The following is a 21,667-nucleotide window of genomic DNA, read 5'->3' on the forward strand; positions in this document are numbered from 1 at the left end:
TCATTATCTTAACTGCACCGATCAAAATGGCTGCCAATTTTCCCACCAGGGCTCCAAGGAAGCCGCCCGCTGGGTGGCGACTGGAACTTGGGTAGCGCTTCATTGTGAAGAGTGTCATGAGGAGAGTGCGCCAGTAGCCAGGCCTACGGACAGCTCTGATATTATAGACAGAATGCAACAGAAGAGCCTGAAAGTTGCTGCTCACATGGCCCAGTGGTCCAAAACAGTGGTTTCCTGTATACGCTACAAGGCTGGAAGCTTACGCAACAGAAGAGGAAAGGAGTAAAAGAAAGAAATGGACGAGCTTGTTGTGAATAGAGGGGAGCACAGGAGATTAGCATTCCAATAGGACTCTCCATACCAACGGCCTCGGTGCGCGAAGCTAATCTAACAACACAGAGAAACACATTGTTGGGAATGACAAGTGCCTTGTCATGTGAGCGCTACTGCATTCTTAATGAGTGGAAGGGACAAGATAGAAAACACCATTCCTAAAGACAACTCATTTCCAAAGCAAATAAGAGCTTGATTGATCTACACCGATGAGATTAATTACTTAAGATTACTTACACGAATACATGCTCTCTCTGATATTATTAATGTAAACCAGCCATGTAATTTCAGTTGTTGTCGCACCGATGCACTTCATTAAGGAGTGCTAATTAAACGAGCAACCTTTGGCGCGCTCTTTCCTCCAATCATCTTCCCTTCTGTCTTTAACCATCTTCTGCTCCACCTCGGGGGTTAATTACAAAGCTCACAGACTCAGGAGGGCTAAAGCTACACCCTGTGCCCTGTTATCAGCATCTCTCGCACCCTTGATCCAACACACATCACTGCACAGCACAAGAGCAGATATTGCATTGTCTGGGTGGCAGACTTGGTTGTCTACAGCGGAAGATATGTCGACAGATTTCAGACATCCTGGTTCTTCCTGCAGAATTACATATGTATCGTCTGTCGGGTGGAAACCTCCTATGTCCAAAACTGTTACTTTTCACGATTCAAATTCAAAAGTAGCAAAAGTAGCAGATCTGCAAGCTCAAAACGTGGAACTGCTACCTATGATGCTTTTGTGCGACGCTGTAGTATGATCAATTACGAGAAAACACAAAAAGTTTGAATATGGACATAGGAGGTTTCTGCTCAACAGCAACTATATATATATATATATATATATATATATATATATATATATATATATATATATATATATATATATATATATAGTAATTATATTACAATACAAAGCCATGGCCTGAGAATTGGTATAGATAATATTTTGGAACCTTTACTTTTTCCAGGAATAAGCAAAGCATCTTCTTTCTTGCAGATTATATGTATTTTCACCCTCCAAAAAGGTTTTTCTGAGTAATGACTGAAACCTTTTTGGGAGCAGACAGGGGGAGGATCAATACATTTGGGCTGTGAGCCTCATGGGATCTTAGGAACCCTTACATGCTCATTGATTCATTGATTCTTTTCTCCTGCTCTAAAAAGGCAAGCTACAGTTAAATATTTTTTTTCTTTGTACGTCTCTGAATCAAGTCGTTTCTAACGGTTAGCATAGGGAGCCAGCCCAAGAGTTCTATTGTAGCATTCAAGTGCTCCCCATTTACCTTGAGCATGGTGCATGAATAGACTGTGCATAGCTGTAGCAAAGATATTCAATTATTAAAGATACGCCATCCCAATTGGAGCCACTAGAGGCGAAATGGTACACAAATCCTACAAATGGTCTCCTAAGCACCATCCCATTGTGTTGCTGGGACAGAGAAAGGTTGATAATAAAGTAGATTTTCTCCTGATTTGTCTCTGAAAAAAAGCCATATGATGAAAAAAACTGGAAGATTGTGCGGTTTGTGACGATCAGGTCCAATATTTAGGTCAGTGACCATAGGGCTAAAGAATGGTTCAGAAGCTGTGTTCACGTTCAGTTCTCCCATTGGAATGAATTGACTCCCACCTGCTTCCGGTCTCCTAAAAAAGGCGAGCCAATCAAAAATAAACCGCAACAGGACACAGGTATACCACATTTTGGAAACCCGGGACTACAGCTATGCACAGAGCCTATTGAGCTCATGTAGGCTACTATTAGCAGGCTTATAAATGCCATTCAGCAGACTCACTGATTCAGTCATTATGGTATACCCATGTCTCTGGAACGTTGCAGTCGCCACAACAGCGGCTTGCCTCGTTTTGCCTTCCCATTTGATCACTGGTCAAGAGTTAGAATAACTGATGCTAATGTACTGGAAATATATCAGGAACAAAGCAGCTAGCAGATAGGAAGGTAAAAGGAGTGTAACAACTGATTTGTACTTGGTTGCACATAGTGTCAAAAATGCACCGAAAATAGCCAAACTACAACACATTGTGAACCATACAGATCCATTTTTGGTGCACAACACAGGCTCGCGACTAAAGCCTGATTTATGCTTGGTTGTTGGTGTTGCATTGCATAAATAGCAGATATACAAGCTCACAACGAGTCACATTACACTAAGTATAACTCAGGCTTTATGCGTTCCTTATGTGTAAAGCTTTGTGAAAGCATTTGGTTCAGTCTGCATGTGTTTTGCAGCGTGGCAGCGGCAGTTTACAGTGTACAGGTTTAGCTTAATTATGGAATGTTATGCTTTTTCCAACAATACCCCAATAATTTTGTGACACACGGTTGCGGCGACAACTTACAGTTCATCTCGTTGCCGTTGTGACAGCACCATGGTGACGGTGTGGTGTGGGCGGGGCCAGGGAGGTCAGGTGTTCAAAAAGTGGAAGGGAAGCGTGCCGTGTAGCTGCTTCGCGCTCCTCCCTCCTCTGTCAGGAGATGACGAGCGGTGCCGATCCAAAACAACACTGGACCAGATGTCCCAAAGTTCTGCACTCCAGTGGTTAAGGTTAAAGCTTGTTAGGTCCAGATAAAGCCTCAGACTTGAAGGAAGGGAGGGAGGGGGGGACACCACAGGACTCTGTCCCCCAACTGGCTCGCTGGCTCCAGGGACAAGACGAGTGGACAGCCTGCAGAACCAGTCACCAGCCAGGCCTACACTGCATCTGGAGAGAGGAGAGGACAAAGGAAATAGAAGGTCAGTGACAGCGTTAAGAATGCATGATGACGGCATAAAATATGAACGGCTGGCTGGATGGATGGGGGCTAACATGTTCATAGGCCAGGAGAGAGCATCGTCATCTTGCATCGGTTCACATGAGAACGCAGGCATCTGGACAGAGGTTTCATTTTTTTGAAACCATGGACTGTCTAACCCAGGGGTTTTTGGGGCACTTGATCTGATCACTTGGCTATTTTCCGAGGCTGGTGTGATCACCTAGCGACAGTGCAAGACAGTAAAAAAAAACATTATCTTATTATAGGCTGCTAATTAGAATAATACAAGCATAGGATAAGTCAAACATGTAACAATAAAACCTAACAAAGAATGAGTCAATAATGTTATAAGAATAATAAAAACTAAAGTAATGTCAATTCTGAATATCTGGTGAGAAAAGTGTTATGCACATCAAACAATTAATAGTGTTGTTGTTTTTTGTATTGACCTCAATAGCCCAACCTGATCACCTCATAGATCAAAAATAGGTGGTGGCCCAGACCCTGGTGTAATGGTTAAGACGACATTTTCAGAATACTCTAGCAGGTCTACTCTAGCCAACAGCACACAGATCCTATGATCCGATCGATCAGATGTTTTATCTCAACCCATACGTCCCTCTTTAGCTTTCCAGTCACACACAGCTACCTAATTCCTACTCTGACAGTTAAAGCCTGTGCTGTCACTAGTCTTGTCACAGCCCTGGCCGACGCCTACAGTACAAGGAATTCTCCAAACACATGCAGAGGGAAGAGCAGGCTGACCCAGATTCTTGCAGCCAACAGCTTCACTTCCCACCTCGCCAACGGAAAAGGGGAAAACGGGACACAGAGAAAAAGGCAGCACAGCCAAGAAAGTAACGGCAGCTTTTTTGGTCAAATGTCCCCACACCTCTACAGTTTACTAGAACAGCTGGTAGCGAATCACGAGGCTGATGGCACTACAATCTATTCTGTCACTGACTGCTATAACAGCTTATTGTTAATAAACGTATTTAACTTAATTCACCAAACGCTATTTTTATCAGATTTTCAGCAACACGTCACAAAGACAATTAGTACTAGATCTTAATTCAATATGAAAGTGACTGTGTGGGGAAATGTAGCTGAGAGCAGAGAAATCTGTCTAGACAACAGGCTGAAGACTGGGAAACACCCTAGAAAGTGCAAGGGAGAGGAACGTTGAATGCATTCCTCTTGCTCCTCAGCATATGAGAGATAGCACACAGGGGACGTTAGGTATGAACTGAAGCACATTTGGTGTCATCATTCAGAACTGTTGCCATCTGTATAAAAATAAACACAAAACTAGGGGTGCAACAGTCATCAATCAATCCAATTGATTTAATAGATTATTAAAAAACGAAATTGATTTGAATTAAAAATTACATTTTAAAAAATGCCTGAAATAGCCGATCTACAAGCTCACAACATGCCGTGATGCAATGTGTCAGAGCTTGTCGTCAGATTGGCTATTTTCACGCGACACCGATTCCGTTGTACAACAAAGCAAATGAAATAGGGCTTACGTGTTTGATTTAGTTGATTATAAAAGAAAATATTGTTATTGATTTGTTGATTGAAAAAAAACATGCTTTTCCGTAATTCGATTAATCGAAAAGCCTTACACAAAACCAACCTTCCTTTCCGTCTCAAAGTAGGGACATGTACAGTTATGCCAGAGTGACATATCCAAATCAGAGAGGAAGGCCATGCCTACCCAGACGTATGACATAATGTACTCTACTGTATCCATAACAGTTAAAACAAACAGCTATACTTTGCTTATCAGAGGTGGACTTGACACTTGTTGAAGCAGAACAGAACAGGTTATCAGAGCTGTTGGCTGCCCTGGGCACCAAACGGACCTCTGGACCCATGAATCATGATGTCAACAGTCCACAAATAGAAAAGCTATGTTGTCACAAGGAGCCAAGGAAAAGGGGCACAATGCACATTCATTGTTCCGTTTATTATTCAACAATTATTATCAATTTGATATCAATAATAAATAATTTATTCTTCCTTTTGTTTTTCATTCTTCCCCATATATGACAATGATATCATCTCCACTGTTGAAATCGGGCTGCATAAATAATGCTGGTTACGTGAGGGGCATGGTAATTTCACAGCAAAGTGAAAACCAAATCAAATGCAGGGCAGAGCTATTCATTGAGATAAAAAGAGCCAATGATTCAACAACAACAGCATGGCAGAGAATTTCTGAAGCCAGCTCTAGTCTACCATGGAGAGAGAGAGAGGGAGAACTTCAAAAGCGTACTCTGAGTGATCTATTCTAGAAAGCCCTGTTTGGATTGGAAATCCTTCGTTTTTTTGGTCAGTAAACAAAACATCTGTGGAGCCTCGAGACAAAGTTGTATCCAATGTAAGCTTAGAGCTATATGAGGGCACATCTCAAAAACATGCACCCAACTGAAATTGGCCAGAGGTCTGGGATAACTCATCAAAAACGACCACGTATTGAACCTGATCCGCACCACCACAAGAAGCTTGCATGAAAACGCTGCCTACAGTGCAAAAAGAGTTGGTCAGATTCAGACACGGAATTCAACATCTTAATTTATAAATCGTTGACCATGACAGCCCTACAATACATACTGTACATGTGGCTAGCAGCCACAGGTTGACTCTGTAACTGGGTGACAGGTGTGTCTGTGTACGCCAGATGTATCAAGCATGTGTACTACTGTACTCAACTGCTCATAAGCTTTGAATGAAAAGGAAACGTGACGCGAGACGGTGCACACCTCTTCCCATACTCTGGATGTGTTGTTGTACACCGGCTTCCTGGGAGAATGTGTTCTGGCGACCAAAAGCCATGAGGAGAGATCATACAGGGACATTTATCAATGTGATTTTCTTTGCAGTTATTTCACTCAGAGTAATAGTCTGTCCAATAGTACAATAAAATGTCATTGCAACCTTAACGTTTGCGCATTTAAAATTGGTGTATTCTGCACTACTGCATTGCTCATTATAATTACATGAAATAGCAAATTCTCTTGCTGTGTGCACAAAGGCAGCTACAAAGATACAGGCTACCATTATTTTTCAATGGAAGCCAGCGACATGAAGATACAAAGATGCATCAGACTTTGTAGCTGCTACACAAGATAAAACAGCTACAAAGCTACAAAAAAGTTGAGCTGGTTTCAACTTCAGATACAGAGTATTATCTTTGTATCTTTTGTAAATGCCAGTGTGTGAACGCAGCATTGGTCATTATGAATTAATGTGCCGATACATTTCTCCAAAAAAAAGGAAAAAGAATGTCTGGGCATCACGCTCTCTGTATGGTGATACAAGTCATGTGCTGAATTCCAGAGAGCTCATAATCCATACACGACGAGTATTCTTATTATGATGCACATACTGTAATTACTTTTATCAGTCTCCTCTCCTCTTTCAGTGGCTGACCTTTGCCTTTGGGGCACTGCTATAGCATAGATATATTTACTGCATGAAGCCATGAACCAATGCAGCGCAGAAGGGGGAAGAATAATTTACTATCAGCATTTATTGAATGTGCAGAAGGCATATATCAAATCAATTACACTTATCCATGTACATTTCTGCAAGTAACATTTCTGCATGTGAACGATAACAGCACAATTTTACACACATGCATCAGGCAGGGCACACTTTGATACATGGCCCAAAGTGCACACCAGAGATCACTAGGTATTGTCAAATGATTCTGTTTTCGACCAAGAGTGCAGTGGTGGTATAATGCAGAATGTTAAAGCTGTGAAGGGGCTTTTGCTGACATTCCCCATCCAAAGTCTCTGTACACAGCATTTGATCTACATCAACATATTTCTCAACCCGGGCTGGCTGTGGGTGTAACGATGTAATCTGCTATGAAGTTGATATTTCCCTCCGTGCTGTTGGTAACTGGAAGGACCCCCCCCCCCCCCCCGTGTGTGTAAGACACCCCCTGCCTGTGTCAGCACATCTTATTTGTGCGCTTCAGCAGTGGGCTCACTGTTTGCACCATCATACAATCAGGGTAATTGGCTCAGCAGTAAAAAAACGTAGTCTAGATGTTCAGGGACATTGGGCTGGATGCAGTACTCTCGTTGCATCCTATAAATCTACCAATTGATGGTTAATAAAGGGGATATGTGTCTTCCTTCCATCGATTCTCATGTCTTTGTGTTGCCAGCGAGAATCAACACAATGGAGGAAGCCCGTTTGAGAAATAGCGATGAATGCTTTGAGTGTTGGCATGGACATTCTTCAATGCTCTTACAGTGTCGTTAGTCATGAAGACAAAAAAAATCACTGGACAACAACAAAAAAAAAGGCCCTCAGCTTCTTTCTCTTTGACAGTTTAACAGTGGGAGAGCGGAAGGCCATGCCAGGAATTCTAATGGGCCTTGTTCATAGAGGTTAGGAGAGTGTGTGTGTGTGTGTGTGTGTGTGTGTGTGTGTGTGTGTGTGTGTGTGTGTGTGTGTGTGTGTGTGTGTGTGTGTGTGTGTGTGTGTGTGTGTGTGTGTGTGTGTGTGTGTGTGTGTGTGTGTGTGTGTGTATGCCCCTGTTTTTATGTAGCCAAGCATAACACAGAAGTAGGACTAGGCCTAAATATTTCAAATATGGATCGACTCACATGGTATTTGGGGCAAAAACACCGGACCAAAACCATGCAACTAAAACAGGAAAGCCCCATGTTAGAAAACATCTTGGGAATGTCATGTGTCAGCAAACGTTTCACAAGAGCGGTTGTCAGAAAAGCCCTGAAATCTGTGGGAAAACTGAAATATGGAATATGCAAGACCTAATTGACATTCAACATCAACATGAATTAAGCTTAGGATGTCAAGATGCCAAAAATAACTGGCTCTGCATAAGAGACTTGTGAAAATGTAAGTCATCGGAGAGTTGTGTGGTATCTCACCAACAGGCACATGTACTACTATGATAGATAGGGCTTCAGAAGCCCAGGCGGGCAATATTTTGATATATCAACATCGTGATATGAGACTAGATGTTGTCTGGGATTTTAGATATCGTAATAGCATGATATGGCATAAGTATTGCCTTTTCCTATTTTTAATCACTTTTATACTTTACTTAAAAAAAATGTCCAAAGGTTTCAAAAATAGCTCAAATAGTAACTATTGTAGCTATTTCTGAAGGTTTTTGAAATTCTTTGCAGAAAATATATATTATTACTGATTAGAATTTTCTTTATTGTCCACTTGGGGAAATTTGTCCTTTACATTTAACCCATCCTACGGAGCAGTGAGCACTGAGCAGCCACCCTGCAGTGCTCAGGGACCAACTCCAGTTGTATTGCCAGTACCTTGGTCAAGGGCACTGGCAGGAGTACCTAGGATGCATGTTTTTGGTGTGTGTGTGTGTGTGTGTGTGTGTGTGTGTGTGTGTGTGTGTGTGTGTGTGTGTGTGTGTGTGTGTGTGTGTGTGTGTGTGTGTGTGTGTGTGTGTGTGTGTGTGTGTGTGTGTGTGTGTGTGTGTGTGTGTGTGTGTGTGTGTGTGTGTGTGTGTGTGTGTGTGTGTGTGTGTGTGTGTGTGTGTGTGTGTGTGTGTGTGTGTGTGTAGAAACCGGAGCATCCAGAGAAACCCAACAATAACACATGGATAACATGCAGTCACCACACAGAAAGGCCACCACTGCTGGGGTAAGAGAAGTATACTCGAGGCATTCTTGCTGTGAGGCAACAGTGCTAAGCTAAGAAATCATCACAATATCGATAGAGGTTTTATTATTTGGTGAAACATTTTGTGATTTGCTGCTGCACACAAAACATTCAATAACTTGAATGTCACCTCTGATTCCGAAACATTGTTGCTTGGCGTGTTCTGCTGCAGACCATAGAAATGCCACTGACTCCAGCAAGGGAAATTCAAGTGACCTGGAAGATAAGAGTGTTTATTTTCTGCCGTTGACTTCACATCTAGTCACCTGACTGGAGAAATTTGATTAATAATCCCTGGCTTACTTCAGCAGACAACATGAAACACTCCCTGACTAGGGTAACTGTGTAGAGTAACCATTAAACTGCTAAATAATATAGAAATAAACATATTTCCTATCGACCCACAAAGAAACTTTGTTCTTTTCATACACAAAATCTTACTTATGTTAACGAAAAACGGAGGTGGGTTTTATGGGCGCAACATTTAATCAAACTAAATCGATTTAATTAATACAAAATAATTCATAATAAAATTAAGTTTTCCAAAAATAGTAATATTATTTAATAATAAAAAAAGAAATCTACAACTAAGCTCAATGAATCGCGATGTGAGCTTGCAGATCGGCTATTTTTGCACAACACCATTGTACAACAAAGTCTAAAATAGGGCTTACATTGTTAATTACACTAGTCCATACCCAGTCGACGCATCCGTGGGGGGATATGCACATGATCTGGCAACCCTGTTGTGTTTTTATGTAATCGAAAAACGGGCTTCGATGTTAGGTGCACATGGTAATGGTCAATGGCTGTGTGCAATTTCGGATCAATTGCTCCAGCCGCTGAGGAGAACCGGGCAGAGCAATTTTGGCCTCACCACCGTCCATGACACCGTGACAGAGGTTTGTCAAATTATAGGAGGATAATAAATCGATAAAAAATCTAGTTGATTTGTTGATATAATTGTTATTTCATTAATTGAAAAGGCAATCGACAGAATAATGGCAAAGAAGATAATCAACTGTTGCAGCCGTAGTGGCTGCAACAATTGATAGTATAAAACATGCAGTGGCTCAATTTTGTGCATGCCCCAGATTGTCCCCAAATTGGATGTGCATGCAAGTTCATGTTTGTCTGCATAGGTAGGTAGAGACGCCCAATCAACATCATGAAAAGCGTGCAGGCAGGCACGTGTCGTGTGCAAATAAAGGTCACGGTGAAAAGCCTTTCAACCTCTGAAATAGAAAGTTCTATTGTCACGCAAGGATGAAAAAAATAAATGTAATTTTCAGAGTGCAAGTACTGGAGTGACTGGAACAGATTTATTTTAAAAGCATGGCACAATAATGCTGTTATCGCTGACAGCAGAGAAACGCACCATTGATGAAGTCAAGAAGGAATGGCTTGACCTAAAATTAAGTTTGTAGACTGAGACAAACTATTAGAGAAAGCCAATTTGCTGCAGGTGCGATTCCAGCCTACTACTTATACTTGGTCGCGTGCGGGTGTCGTGCTCAGTAAATATCAGATCTACAAGCTCACAACACTTGTATATCTGCTTAGTTGATAACATTTAAACAAAAAGCTAAGAAATAAATAATGTTTTGATGGATAAACGCAAAAGATTTAATCATGTGTATCGTCACTGTTGGGCAGAAACTGATGCTGATGTTTTGTTTTTTTAAAGCCACGTCACACACAGCATATCCTACCGTATCGATAGCCTCTGTATCGATACGATTATCGGCAAGGGAATACGATACGATTATTACCGTATCAATTAACTGAACCTACCCCTACCTGCCCATCACGACACCAGCATCACACAATCTAGGTGCAGTTTATTAACCACAGGTGGTTTGGATTAAAGATTGATGCAATAATTAGCGAGACAGCACAATCAGGTGTCCAATAGTAATAGTACTGACTGAACAGATAGAAAAGAATTAGGCTACATCTCAGATTACACAAAAACATGATTTGGGTTGCATTCTTAGGCTACGGGAATGTGCATAGCCACTATATTTTATTTGTATTCCACATGTTGTCAGGTGTGTATAGGAGCTTTCTACCTGCAGTATCCAAACATCCAATAGCCTTTCAGCATGCCTAATTGCCTATAGTGAGCACCAATGCGCTCTATGACAGCACGTGACTGTTGACCGTTACCTTATCATGATTATAACCAGACGCTTTATGGTCAATAAAACTTACAGACATATTTTGTTGTTAATGAGGTTTTGTTTGGCACTACTGTAACTGATTTAGTACAAATAAGGCAATTCTAAGTAGAAGCCAAGACATCAACAACAACAGCGTATGCCTTCCCGCATGTTTGTCCAACCACACATACATTTTGATAGTACCAAAGAACAAATAATCCGATGAGAAAGAAAATAAATTAATGGCAATCCATCTATTCGTGGAAACATTCACCAAGTACAGTTTTAATTAAAATATTCGTAAGTACAATTTACGATCAAATCTGATTGTAAGGGTATTTTGTGAATGAGGCCCATTGTGTGGTCTGGTCACACTAAAGTGCACTCTCCAAATATCCAGCTAAATTACAATGGATATGCCAAGTCCTCTGTTCCAAAAACTTAAATCATATTTTGAACAAAGGAAAGGGAGACTGAACTTCTACCCCGGTAACTAGGCCTCTTTTTAGGCTCACAGGGCTGCCCTGTCTGTACAGCCCTGTCTGTACACAGAGCTGTTAGTCCACTTCAGACTGACTGAGAGCACGATCCAAGCATTGATTGGCCAGCCATGTTATCTGGGACAAAAATATACCATCACATGTACAACTGTGCATACAGACAAAAACACAGATGTACATATCTTCATTGGAAGATATGTGAGCGAAGTTACCTTACTACAATGCTATATATCGTTTTTTTTTTAAATAATTTATTCATGAGTAGAATTATGCAAAAGTAACTCCCTACAGAGTACAGACTGAACAATGAACATGCATGGCTAGCTATTCTGTAAATGTTTTCCAGCTTGTATAAGTTTCTCCAGAGCAACAAGGGGCGCTCTGGCAGAAATCATTTGAGGGGGTTTTAATGCACCTAATGCAATCAATTTCACAATGGCCCCATCTGCATTTTCCAGCCATTAAGGCTGCAGTTCTTTAATCAGGTAATCTAGCTTGGTAATGCTGGCCAATAAGCCTTAAGTGATAATGTAGACAAAACAATGGTCTAGGTCTCAATACTGTGAGTTCTCGTCCCTTTCTTTATTTGACAATATTGTGCCTCCATGTATTTATTTACTGTAATCAGATGTCTTCCGGTTTTTCATCCACAGCCAAAACCTGCAGCAGCACTAGTGTGTGCAGGGTCAAGGTTAAAACAGAAGACATTTTCCCGTAAATTGTTCAACGCTACATTCAAAATGAGAATATGACAATATTCATATAACTCATTTAAGTGTACCTGCTACATTAGAGAAGACAATATAGCCAGGCAAAAGTAAATGGGTTGTGATAATTAGTTACAACGCATAAAATAGCCTCCTTCACAGTTCACACTGCATGACTTCTCTTCCAGAAGACCAACAGCATTAGGATCTAGCAGCAGCACGCAACACAGCAGCCAGCAAGGCTTCCATTTTGAGGCAAATACTGAAAGTTTGATCAACCTCCTTGGCTGTTCCTCCATGCATATTCAAGGAGCCTACTTGACAGATGGCACAGAGTCCAATCATGTTTCTGCACCGATAAGTGCATGTGGCCAATAAAATCACAGGCCACCACATCATCGCCACTGTCAAGAGTCCTTTGAAAGAAGAGGCATGATTAGGAGATCAGAGCCCAGATCTACCCAGGGAATACTATGGGAGGAGAGGGTTGAGGGAGCCTCAGGAGGAGGCTCAAGGGATCAACATATCAAATGGTATATCCATGCCAAACCACAGACAGAAGCCAACAACACCATTAAGGCTATTAAGCCTATTTCATGCATACATGCAATTGACCAAATTAAAATTGGTAGGTCAGCAGAAACTCAAGGAAATGCTATTTGAGCTATAGCCTAGCTATTAAGTTTGAGCTCTACATTACCAGTAACCAGCAAGACAACAAAGAATTTACTTTGCAGTTGACATATTATTTGTTTTCATGTCATGGCAACAGTGGTTACAGTTTGAGTATATGGGACAGTAAATGATGTCCCATAATTTACAAAGAGCATCTAACTGCACACTGTGGCTGAGGTCAGCCAGCTGCTGGCATCAGATCACTACTAGCCAGCCAGCTAGCCAGGGCATTCGAAGGTCAGCCTCTGCTGCACTGTCCACTCAGAGGTGGAGGAATAACATCACATGGACATCTGCTCCTCTCCATGCCCGGCATAGTGTTAGTAGCAATGGGACATAGCCTCTCACTCTTATTGTACACTACAGATACATGTAGGCAGAGCGAGGTGATTTGTAAATGGTTCCCATTCATTTGCAAAGGAAGCAGGCGGCAATCACATGAAAAGGATTGTGGGATTGACGGCGGTGAGTCAAAAAGTTGAGTTGTTGAATGTGGCATGCTAGAGCTAGCAACCATGCAGTAATCATTTCATCAGTTACACGCGACACCAGAGATTGACAGAAAGGAGATTAAGCATATCATGGATATTATTCACAGATGGATAAACACAACAGCAGCTAAAGGTAATAACATTAATGTTAATTTAGGTGCTTATGTGTGCCAGCATTAACTGTACAGGAGTTGTCATGCTGGCGTGAAATATTAAATATATATTCACAATTAATAAGTATTACCTTCAGCTGCCACCGATTACCGATCTGTCAAAAAGATCAATTCTTCCGTTTGTATAACACAGGCTGTTATTTTCAAACCCACCAGTAGCACTAACAAGCTTTCTGAATTGGTGCAGAGAAAAACAAAAGAGAGCATGGTGAAAGGTGTTGGATGTCGTTGGTGCTTCTAGGCCCTAGGGGGATTAAACATTTAAATACAGCTTGCATTTTAGGGACACACCCACCCACCAGCAGAAAACAGTTGGCAGTGAAGGCTACTGCTCCTCTTACATACATCTGTACCGTAACCTAACCATTTCAGTCAACGTAGAAAGGAGGATTACACTTTACAAAGGCACAAGACCACTTCCCCTTTATTTGCCCCCCTGTTTGTAAACAGCACATTCGCGATTGATTCCTGCACTAGAACATAACACCATAATACCATATCCCAAATGAGTCCATAACAATGTTATAGAGAGGAAACAGAAGTGTGCCGTTATGAAGGAAACACTGACTGCAGACTGCATGCTTTCTATTCTCTCTCTGGTTGCTAAATCCTTCAAATGTCAATCTTTCTCATGTGCTACGGAACAGTGACACTGATCAAAGCAATTCTATCACAGTGGCAAACCATCCTCTTCTAGTGTTACTGCTTGTTTCCATCACTGACACTGGCTGAATATACTGCAGGAATCGAGCTGCTGGAGCACATTAACACCGACCATCAACATAATTGCCCATTTAAAATATTGGTACCCTAAATCTTGGGAGTGACTAGGAATGCATGTTCAACCATCTGTTGATAATCAACGGGTAAACAGTAAACATGCATGTCAAGAACATGAAGAACACTTATTTTCTGAACAGCAGCCAGAATCCAGGTCAGGCCAGAGCAACACAAATTATGGAGGCACCTTATGCACCCTGTTAGGACATTTGGAGCATTCAAAACATTCTCCTCAGTCTTTGATGCTGGTTTTGTTACATTTTCTGAACATCTTCAGTCTATGACATGACCACTGATTAGTCTTTGTATTGTGACAAAGTGGCAATGACAACAACAACATAAATTCATATTAGGCAGGTTACAATCAGTTACATGCCATTTGGTTAAGACATTTTTCTAAGAATTTTCAAACAAGGTTTGCTTTAAATAATACTACCATGGCCATAATTGTATTAATTTAGTATAGATTGTCATTAGTTCACATTATTCACCTGTAGTACAAACACTGCAGAAGAAATATATTAAACATTTGGCTCAGGAAGGAGTGGGAAGGAGGGGAAACAACAACATGTATTATTCAAATAAACATATATATTTACAAACATTATTGTGACCGGCAGAGTGCAGACAGAAAATACGAGCTAGCCAACATCATAATTGTCACAAAGCCTTATTCAACCAGAATGGTATTGAAAACCTACAATGCCCATCTTACAGTACCTGCTGAAGAGAGCGAGAAGTTTTTTTCACAAGACTTCAATATCTCTTCAACAGCAAAATCACATGACTGTATCTGCATCAGCTACTGTACAGCATAATCCTTTCAGGCATAGCCTGAGCCTCCAAGATAATAAAATACATAAAGCAGTCATTGGATACAAGGATTCCGTTTTTGGTGATATCCACAACCAGACGCTGGTCGTCAACACATCTTAGAAGGATATAGACTACATAATATGCAGTAAAAATGCTCTATATATCAGAGTTATAGAAGAAAAATAGTCCAGTGTGGACCTGAGCTAGAGAAGAAACAGATACAGTAGTATTTGATGGACTGTGAATATATTCAACGTGCTCCACCCTGATTTTCAAATCCTCCTACAAGCCAACCAACCACATGAACATGAGCTGAAGTCATGATGATGAAAATGTATCTAAACAGGATAGAGACAGAGACAGAGAGAGAGATAGACAGACAGGGAGAGAGAGATGGACAAGACAATGTTGTGACACCAACATGTCACATCAAAGCTGGAGTTGATGACATGTGTCGTCATCATCATCATCATCATGATACAACACACTATTCTACATCCATCTGCAGTCATGTTTACAATAGCATGTAGGACTGCAACACACACACACACGCCTCATTTCTGTCTTAAAAACCGTTAGCCTCTGCTAACTTTGTTTAGCATTGCTGATGGGATGGTATAACATTATTTATATTCCATAAAAACGACACATGTTCAACTTAAAAATACGTATTAATCTAAATATTTTTGTCACGAAAATGACGATTTTCTGTCCATGCCAAATAAATATTATGCAAAAATAGCAGATATCCAAGCTCACGACGCGTCGCTTGTCGTGAGCTTGGAGATCTGCTATTTTTGGCTAGGCTTCAGATTAGGTTTTGACTTTAGATAACCATCCATCTATGATACTGGAATCTATATCCAACCAGAACCACAACCCAGTGGTGGAAAAAGTACTCACATTTTTTACGTAAGTAAAATGTACTTAAAATACCCAAAGTAGAAAGTAGTCATTATGCATAATGTTCAAATTAATAAGTTATCAAATGTATACAAATATTTTGAAACGCATTGTGAGCTTGTAGATCAGCTATTTTCAAATAGCCGAATATATAGGGCTGAAGTGGTTAATGTATGTTTTGTAATAATAGTCAAAATCTACAAAGTCTCTAATAACTAGTTTTCATATAATTGCAGTGGAGTAAAAGTATAATATTTGCCTTTGAGATGTAGTGGAGTAGAAGTAAAAACATACTCCAGTAAAGTAAAAAAAAAATACCTCAAAATTGTACTTAAGTACAGTACTTGAGTAAATGTGCTTACTTTACACCACTGTACAAATAAATACTAAATATAGGTCACGTTCCACTTAATGGCATCTCTCCTCTATAAAAGCCGGTCTAAAATACTCCTCGGCCCTACTAAAAACACTTTATATTATTATACAGTTAGTATAAAACCACGTAATGTCATTATAAACGTGGTAAACATGCTAATGTTGTCATATACATACTTATACTTATGTATATTATTATGACACTAGTAGTGAGTTTAACTCCTGTCCAGTTCTGGCCGCCATTTTGAGACAGAGAGAGAAAAAGGAGGCGCAGCAGCCAGTAGAGAAACATTACAGCTAGCTCTGGTCCAAAGCGTTCTATCTGACGTGACGCTATTCTCATAGACCGAAAATTACACTACCATAAGGTCTCCGTCTTTAGTCAGAATAAACTAAACTATTTCGCTACTCACCGAAACAAAGGCAGTTTTGTGTTGTTGAAAGTCTCTTCTTCAGGGTGGGAAGCCTCTCAGGACCCCACCTTCTCTGTATAATACACGTTTTGGCCAGAACATAAAATATGTCCGCCAGATGGACATTACTGTATTTGGTCCACTGCGCCCTCTACAGATCTGGTCAATATAAATGACCATTGACTAGATCTGTAGAGGGCGCAGTGGAGTAAATACAATAATTTCCGTCTGGCGGACATATTCTATTTTCTGCCCAAAAAGTGTATTATACAGAGAAGGTGGGGTCCTGAGAGGTTTCCCACCTTGGAGAATATACTTTCAACAACACAAAACTGCCTTTGTTTCGGAAAGTAGCAAAATAATGTGATTATTTTTAACTAAAGTCGGAGACCTCGCACGGTAGTGTAATGTTCGGTCTATGAGCAGAGCAGCGCGCCTGGCAGAGCGTTAGAGAGAACTCACTAACGCTCTGGACCAGATCCACATTACAGCCACATCACGTCATTTTACAAACCTACATTTATTCAATAAAACAACGCTTTAGGACTCCTAAAACCACTCAAACTCACCCTCCGGTTCGTCCTAAATCACCCCAGAGCTGTGAAGCGCCACCACGAGCCTCCAGGACGCGACAATAAGGGATCCTAAACAGGGTGATCTGGTGTAGATCTGCTCTGCTTGTTGTGACCGACTCGGACGTCTTGTGTGTTTTTTTTCCGCCTACCGCATTCAGCCTGTGGGATCGGGCACGCGCGCCACGACGAGCGCGAGCGAGCTCGTCGTGGCGCGCGCCGCGAGCTCGCTCGCGCTCTCTTCCTGGCGCGCGCACGCCCTTGTGGCGTCATCAAAATATATGACCATTAATTAAAAGCAGTGTTGGAAAGTAACTAAAAGTACTGTACTTGAGTACAATTTTGAGGTATTTGTACTTTACTTGAGTATTTCCAATTTCCAATCATTTTACTTCTTCTACTCCACTACATCTCGGATCCTAGTACTTTTACTCCACTACATTTATTTGAAAACTTGAGTTACTTTGTACATTCATACATTTAGGCCATATGAAAATTGCAGATCTACAAGCTCACAACGTCGCATAGAGTGCTTTTACTTTTGGTACTTTAACTACATTTTGATTCAAATACTTTTGTACTTTTACTCAAGTAAATTCAGAGTTCCAAGGAAATAAAGTGAGTATTTTTTCCACCACTGCTATTAAATAACTTTAAAAGGCTAACTATAAAGTGTATGTGCCACTTATAATAATGTGCTAAATGGCAAACAAAAACAACAAAAAAAACATTGTATCATAAATAATGAAATAAGTAATTAAGAGATGAATACTACCGTTTACCATTACTGCACAAGGCAATTGACTTGCCTTCATTCAGAACTGTAAATCAATAGACCTTGAGGGGGTTCCATGTAGGCTACTGTTGTTTCATGTCTTACTAAATAAAGTACATCAATCAATCAATCAATCAAGTCCCCAGCAAAATCAGATACATTTTTCCACCGTCTAGAAGTTATCCCAAGAGACATAAGAATGACTGTTCAGATAAAAGGTTTCACTCTCTACACTAACCCCCCACTTAGTCCAGTATATAAGTAGTTGTTGGATTATGTACTGGCACAACATATTTTCCCTTGGGGGTCCACACAACCTATACAGATCTATTTAGGGGTCCTTACTTCATATAACAATGTTCCAGAACCACTGGCTTAAAAGAGGAACATTGGGTGCTGTGTGACTTATGTAGTGTGCAAATAAGTTCTTTAAAGGCATTCTGGCACCACTGCTCATTGTTCTGATGGAAGCAAGAATGCATTTACTTGTAGAATTGTAGCTCCATTATGATACACAATTTCAAAGTGTAATAACACAGGTTAAACGGATCAGCCAGTTAAGATAAAAGTCAAAACCGAAATGTTAGTTTTCCTTTGTTTATTTTAATACAAAAACATACTCAGACCAAAAAAATAATTAGATAGTTATTTTGTAAAGAGCAACAGACAGGTACCACACAGCAGGGGGAAGCAGACTCAAACACTAGGCCTGTGTAGTGCAGTTGAGAAAACAGAAAGATAACCCTCATCTACAATCACTGTTTTGAGCGTAATACATACAACAATGCAAGATGAATGGGAGTAGAAAGTGCGTACAGTAACTTCAACTGTGGGATGCCAATTGTGTTTGGGTTTTTTTTGCAAAATTTCCTATGAAATGACCATTAGTGTCTGAGAAAATGTCTCTTAAATCAGATTAAAAAAATCTTGTAGAGGGGGATAACAGTTTAATCAATCATTCATTCATTTATCAATAGTTTGGATGAAGCTTTGTGACAGGAGGCCAATTTAAAAACCAGCAACTGTATGAACAAGTAATATTTGTAAAGTTAGTGTTCATATTGTTTGGCAAATATTTCACTTACTTCAATTCTGTATTACTTAAGTCCTTGAAAACATTCAGTGCATTCTCAATGCAATTAGAGGGAAAGGGGCATTGAATTATTATTAGTAAACTGAATTGGTAACCTTTCTTTCCTCTTTCATAAGTAAACCACAGATCTGTTATCAAATGTGTTAAACTAAGGAACTAAACCTGGAACATCTAATTACAAATCAGCTCCAAGTATGCATATCTATCACATTTATTAACAGAAATATGATTAACTATATGGTTGAAGACTATTTCAATCAAATTAAACACAGAAAAATGAATTATATGAACCATGAAAATAACATGTTAAGCAAAATAAAAAGTTTGATTACTCTTAGATTATTCTAACATGAACTGTTTGTCAAAATCCCTAAACAAATTTATCCTCGGATGTCAACATATTCAAGAGGTAGATCCCCTTTCCATTTTGAGGGTAGAATGGTCACCGTCATTGTTCAAAATCAATTCGGGGATAGGCACATTCTCCACCTATTGTTCCAATCAAATTGATTGAGGGCCATGTGTATTCTTGAACACCAGTTCAGGAATGACCCCTGCCAGATAGGAGACCATTGCTTTAAAAACAAGGACACTGCCTCTAGTGTGCCACCCCATGGCCATTACTGGTACAATGGACCTGAAAAGGAAGAGGTTCTGTATTTGGATAGAAAATGTAGACATAAACTGCACCTCAAAACAAATTAATAATCTTATGGAAAAACAATTATGGAAGGAAACCAGAAAAGCCATTTTTTGTGCCATGGTTTTTCACCAGTTAACAAAACAATATCACTTCCATTCTGAAGCATAAATAGGCACAAATTACACACCATGATCTGCTATAAATGCATCAAATTGAATCATCAAGACAATCACTGTACTAACTGTTCACTCCCCCAGTCACGGGAGCTTGCCTTCGTTTTTTTTTAATTTTCACAAGAATCTCTTACAAGGAGGCAATGCATCCAGTACATCATCAGTCCATCTCTTTTACACACAAGTAAAAAGCTGCAGTTCTAAAAAATATAATTTGCAGCACCATCTCTATTGCTTTAATCACAATAACGTTTTAGACACGGCAACAACTTAGAAACAATGCGAGGGAGGAACACTGCATGTATACAGGCGCACACAAAACCTTTATCAGTCCTTTTTTTTTTGGTACATTACATTGAAGCAGCCCTTCTTTTAGCCACGTTTTGGTGGTACCGTTTTCTGTTCTGTTCCATGTCCAAACAGCACTAGAAAGTGCACTAAATACTGCTGAAGAAAAAAAAAAGACACTCCTGGCTCGGTTTCTGCTATAATTGCAACCCAGAGGATGAAGTGACCAAAAACAATGGAAAACTCTCTTGGAATAATGACAACAAACGTCAACAATGCAGCCAGTCTACAGCATCCTGTCTAAAAGGGTGAGAAGCAGATTTACAATATTGCTGACCATGAGTGTTGTTTGAATAAAAGCCATCCTATGTATGTATTTTGTTTTTTACTATGTGTAGAAAAATAAAACATTTGGATAGTCATGGCTCACCTATAACCTATACAGCAGCAGTACAATCCCACATTCCTGGCCAACAGGTTTTGTTTTGGACGACACCAAGACAAACTGCCACACATACATATAAACATACATGCATGTATTCTTTCAAAGTGGAAAAATAGAAGATTGAACACAGCTACTAATATTATACTGTGTGTATATATATATATGTATAGTTTCTGTCGGGCAGAAACCTTTTATCTCCATATATTCTAACTTTGTGTTTTGAACTTCTTTTGAACTTAGATCCGCTACTTCTGCTGTTTTTGAATTAGAATTCTGAAAAGTAACAGTTTTGGACATAACGAGGTTTCCACCCGACATTGACGATATATATTAGTATACACCTTTTTTCTTAGTTAAATCTACTGCTCAAGCCTAAGCTGGACGTTTTTAAATCTGCATTTTCCATTAACATCATGATCATGTACCTGTGTGAATCCAACACTATATAGATTTATACACCTTTTCCACTTTCATACATTTTCTATAAAACAGACATGGCTTAAATTAACTGCTAACTGACAGACCTTAAAATGGCTTTTTCTTCTTCTTCTCCCTCCCTCCCTCCTGTGCATGTTTACAAAAAGATCATCCGTTTTATTTACTTAAAACGTGTAACAAAATCAAATGATCAAATCGGTTGAAAAAAAGCTCACAAACGTTGTCACCTTCTTGTGTGTGCAGAAACGAAGCATAGGTGCACACAAGCCACCCACCCAGGATCAAACCATATACACACACAATTCATTAAATTAATTAATGTAGACAAAAGGAAAAAAAAATACAACCTAACATAATGAGTCATTGTTGAAGAGGCTCAAGGAAACCAGTGATTGAGAAGGTAATTTAAATTCTAAAGCACCCCACCCCCACGTGCAAAAATCGAATCATTTAG

At 40.0% G+C, this 21,667-nt stretch overlaps 1 protein-coding gene across 1 annotated transcript in view; it reads right to left on the minus strand.

Moving 5' to 3' along the window:
- LOC311049894 (lissencephaly-1 homolog A-like) overlaps positions 1 to 17,514 on the minus strand; it is a 61,428-nt gene extending 43,914 nt beyond the window's left edge. The window contains exons 1-2 of the mRNA XM_084063808.1: positions 17,356 to 17,514; positions 2,695 to 3,057 (exon numbers count right to left, since the gene is read on the minus strand). Of these exons, the coding sequence (XP_083919934.1) occupies positions 2,695 to 2,726 (32 nt within the window). The 5' untranslated portion in view covers positions 2,727 to 3,057; positions 17,356 to 17,514. The remainder of the gene's footprint in view (positions 1 to 2,694; positions 3,058 to 17,355) is intronic.
- Between the last annotated feature and the right edge of the window lie 4,153 nt (positions 17,515 to 21,667).

Source organism: Gymnoscopelus microlampas (genome assembly GCF_963454915.1).
Source record: "Gymnoscopelus microlampas genome assembly, chromosome: 8".
NCBI classification, from domain to species: Eukaryota; Metazoa; Chordata; class Actinopteri; order Myctophiformes; family Myctophidae; genus Gymnoscopelus; species Gymnoscopelus microlampas.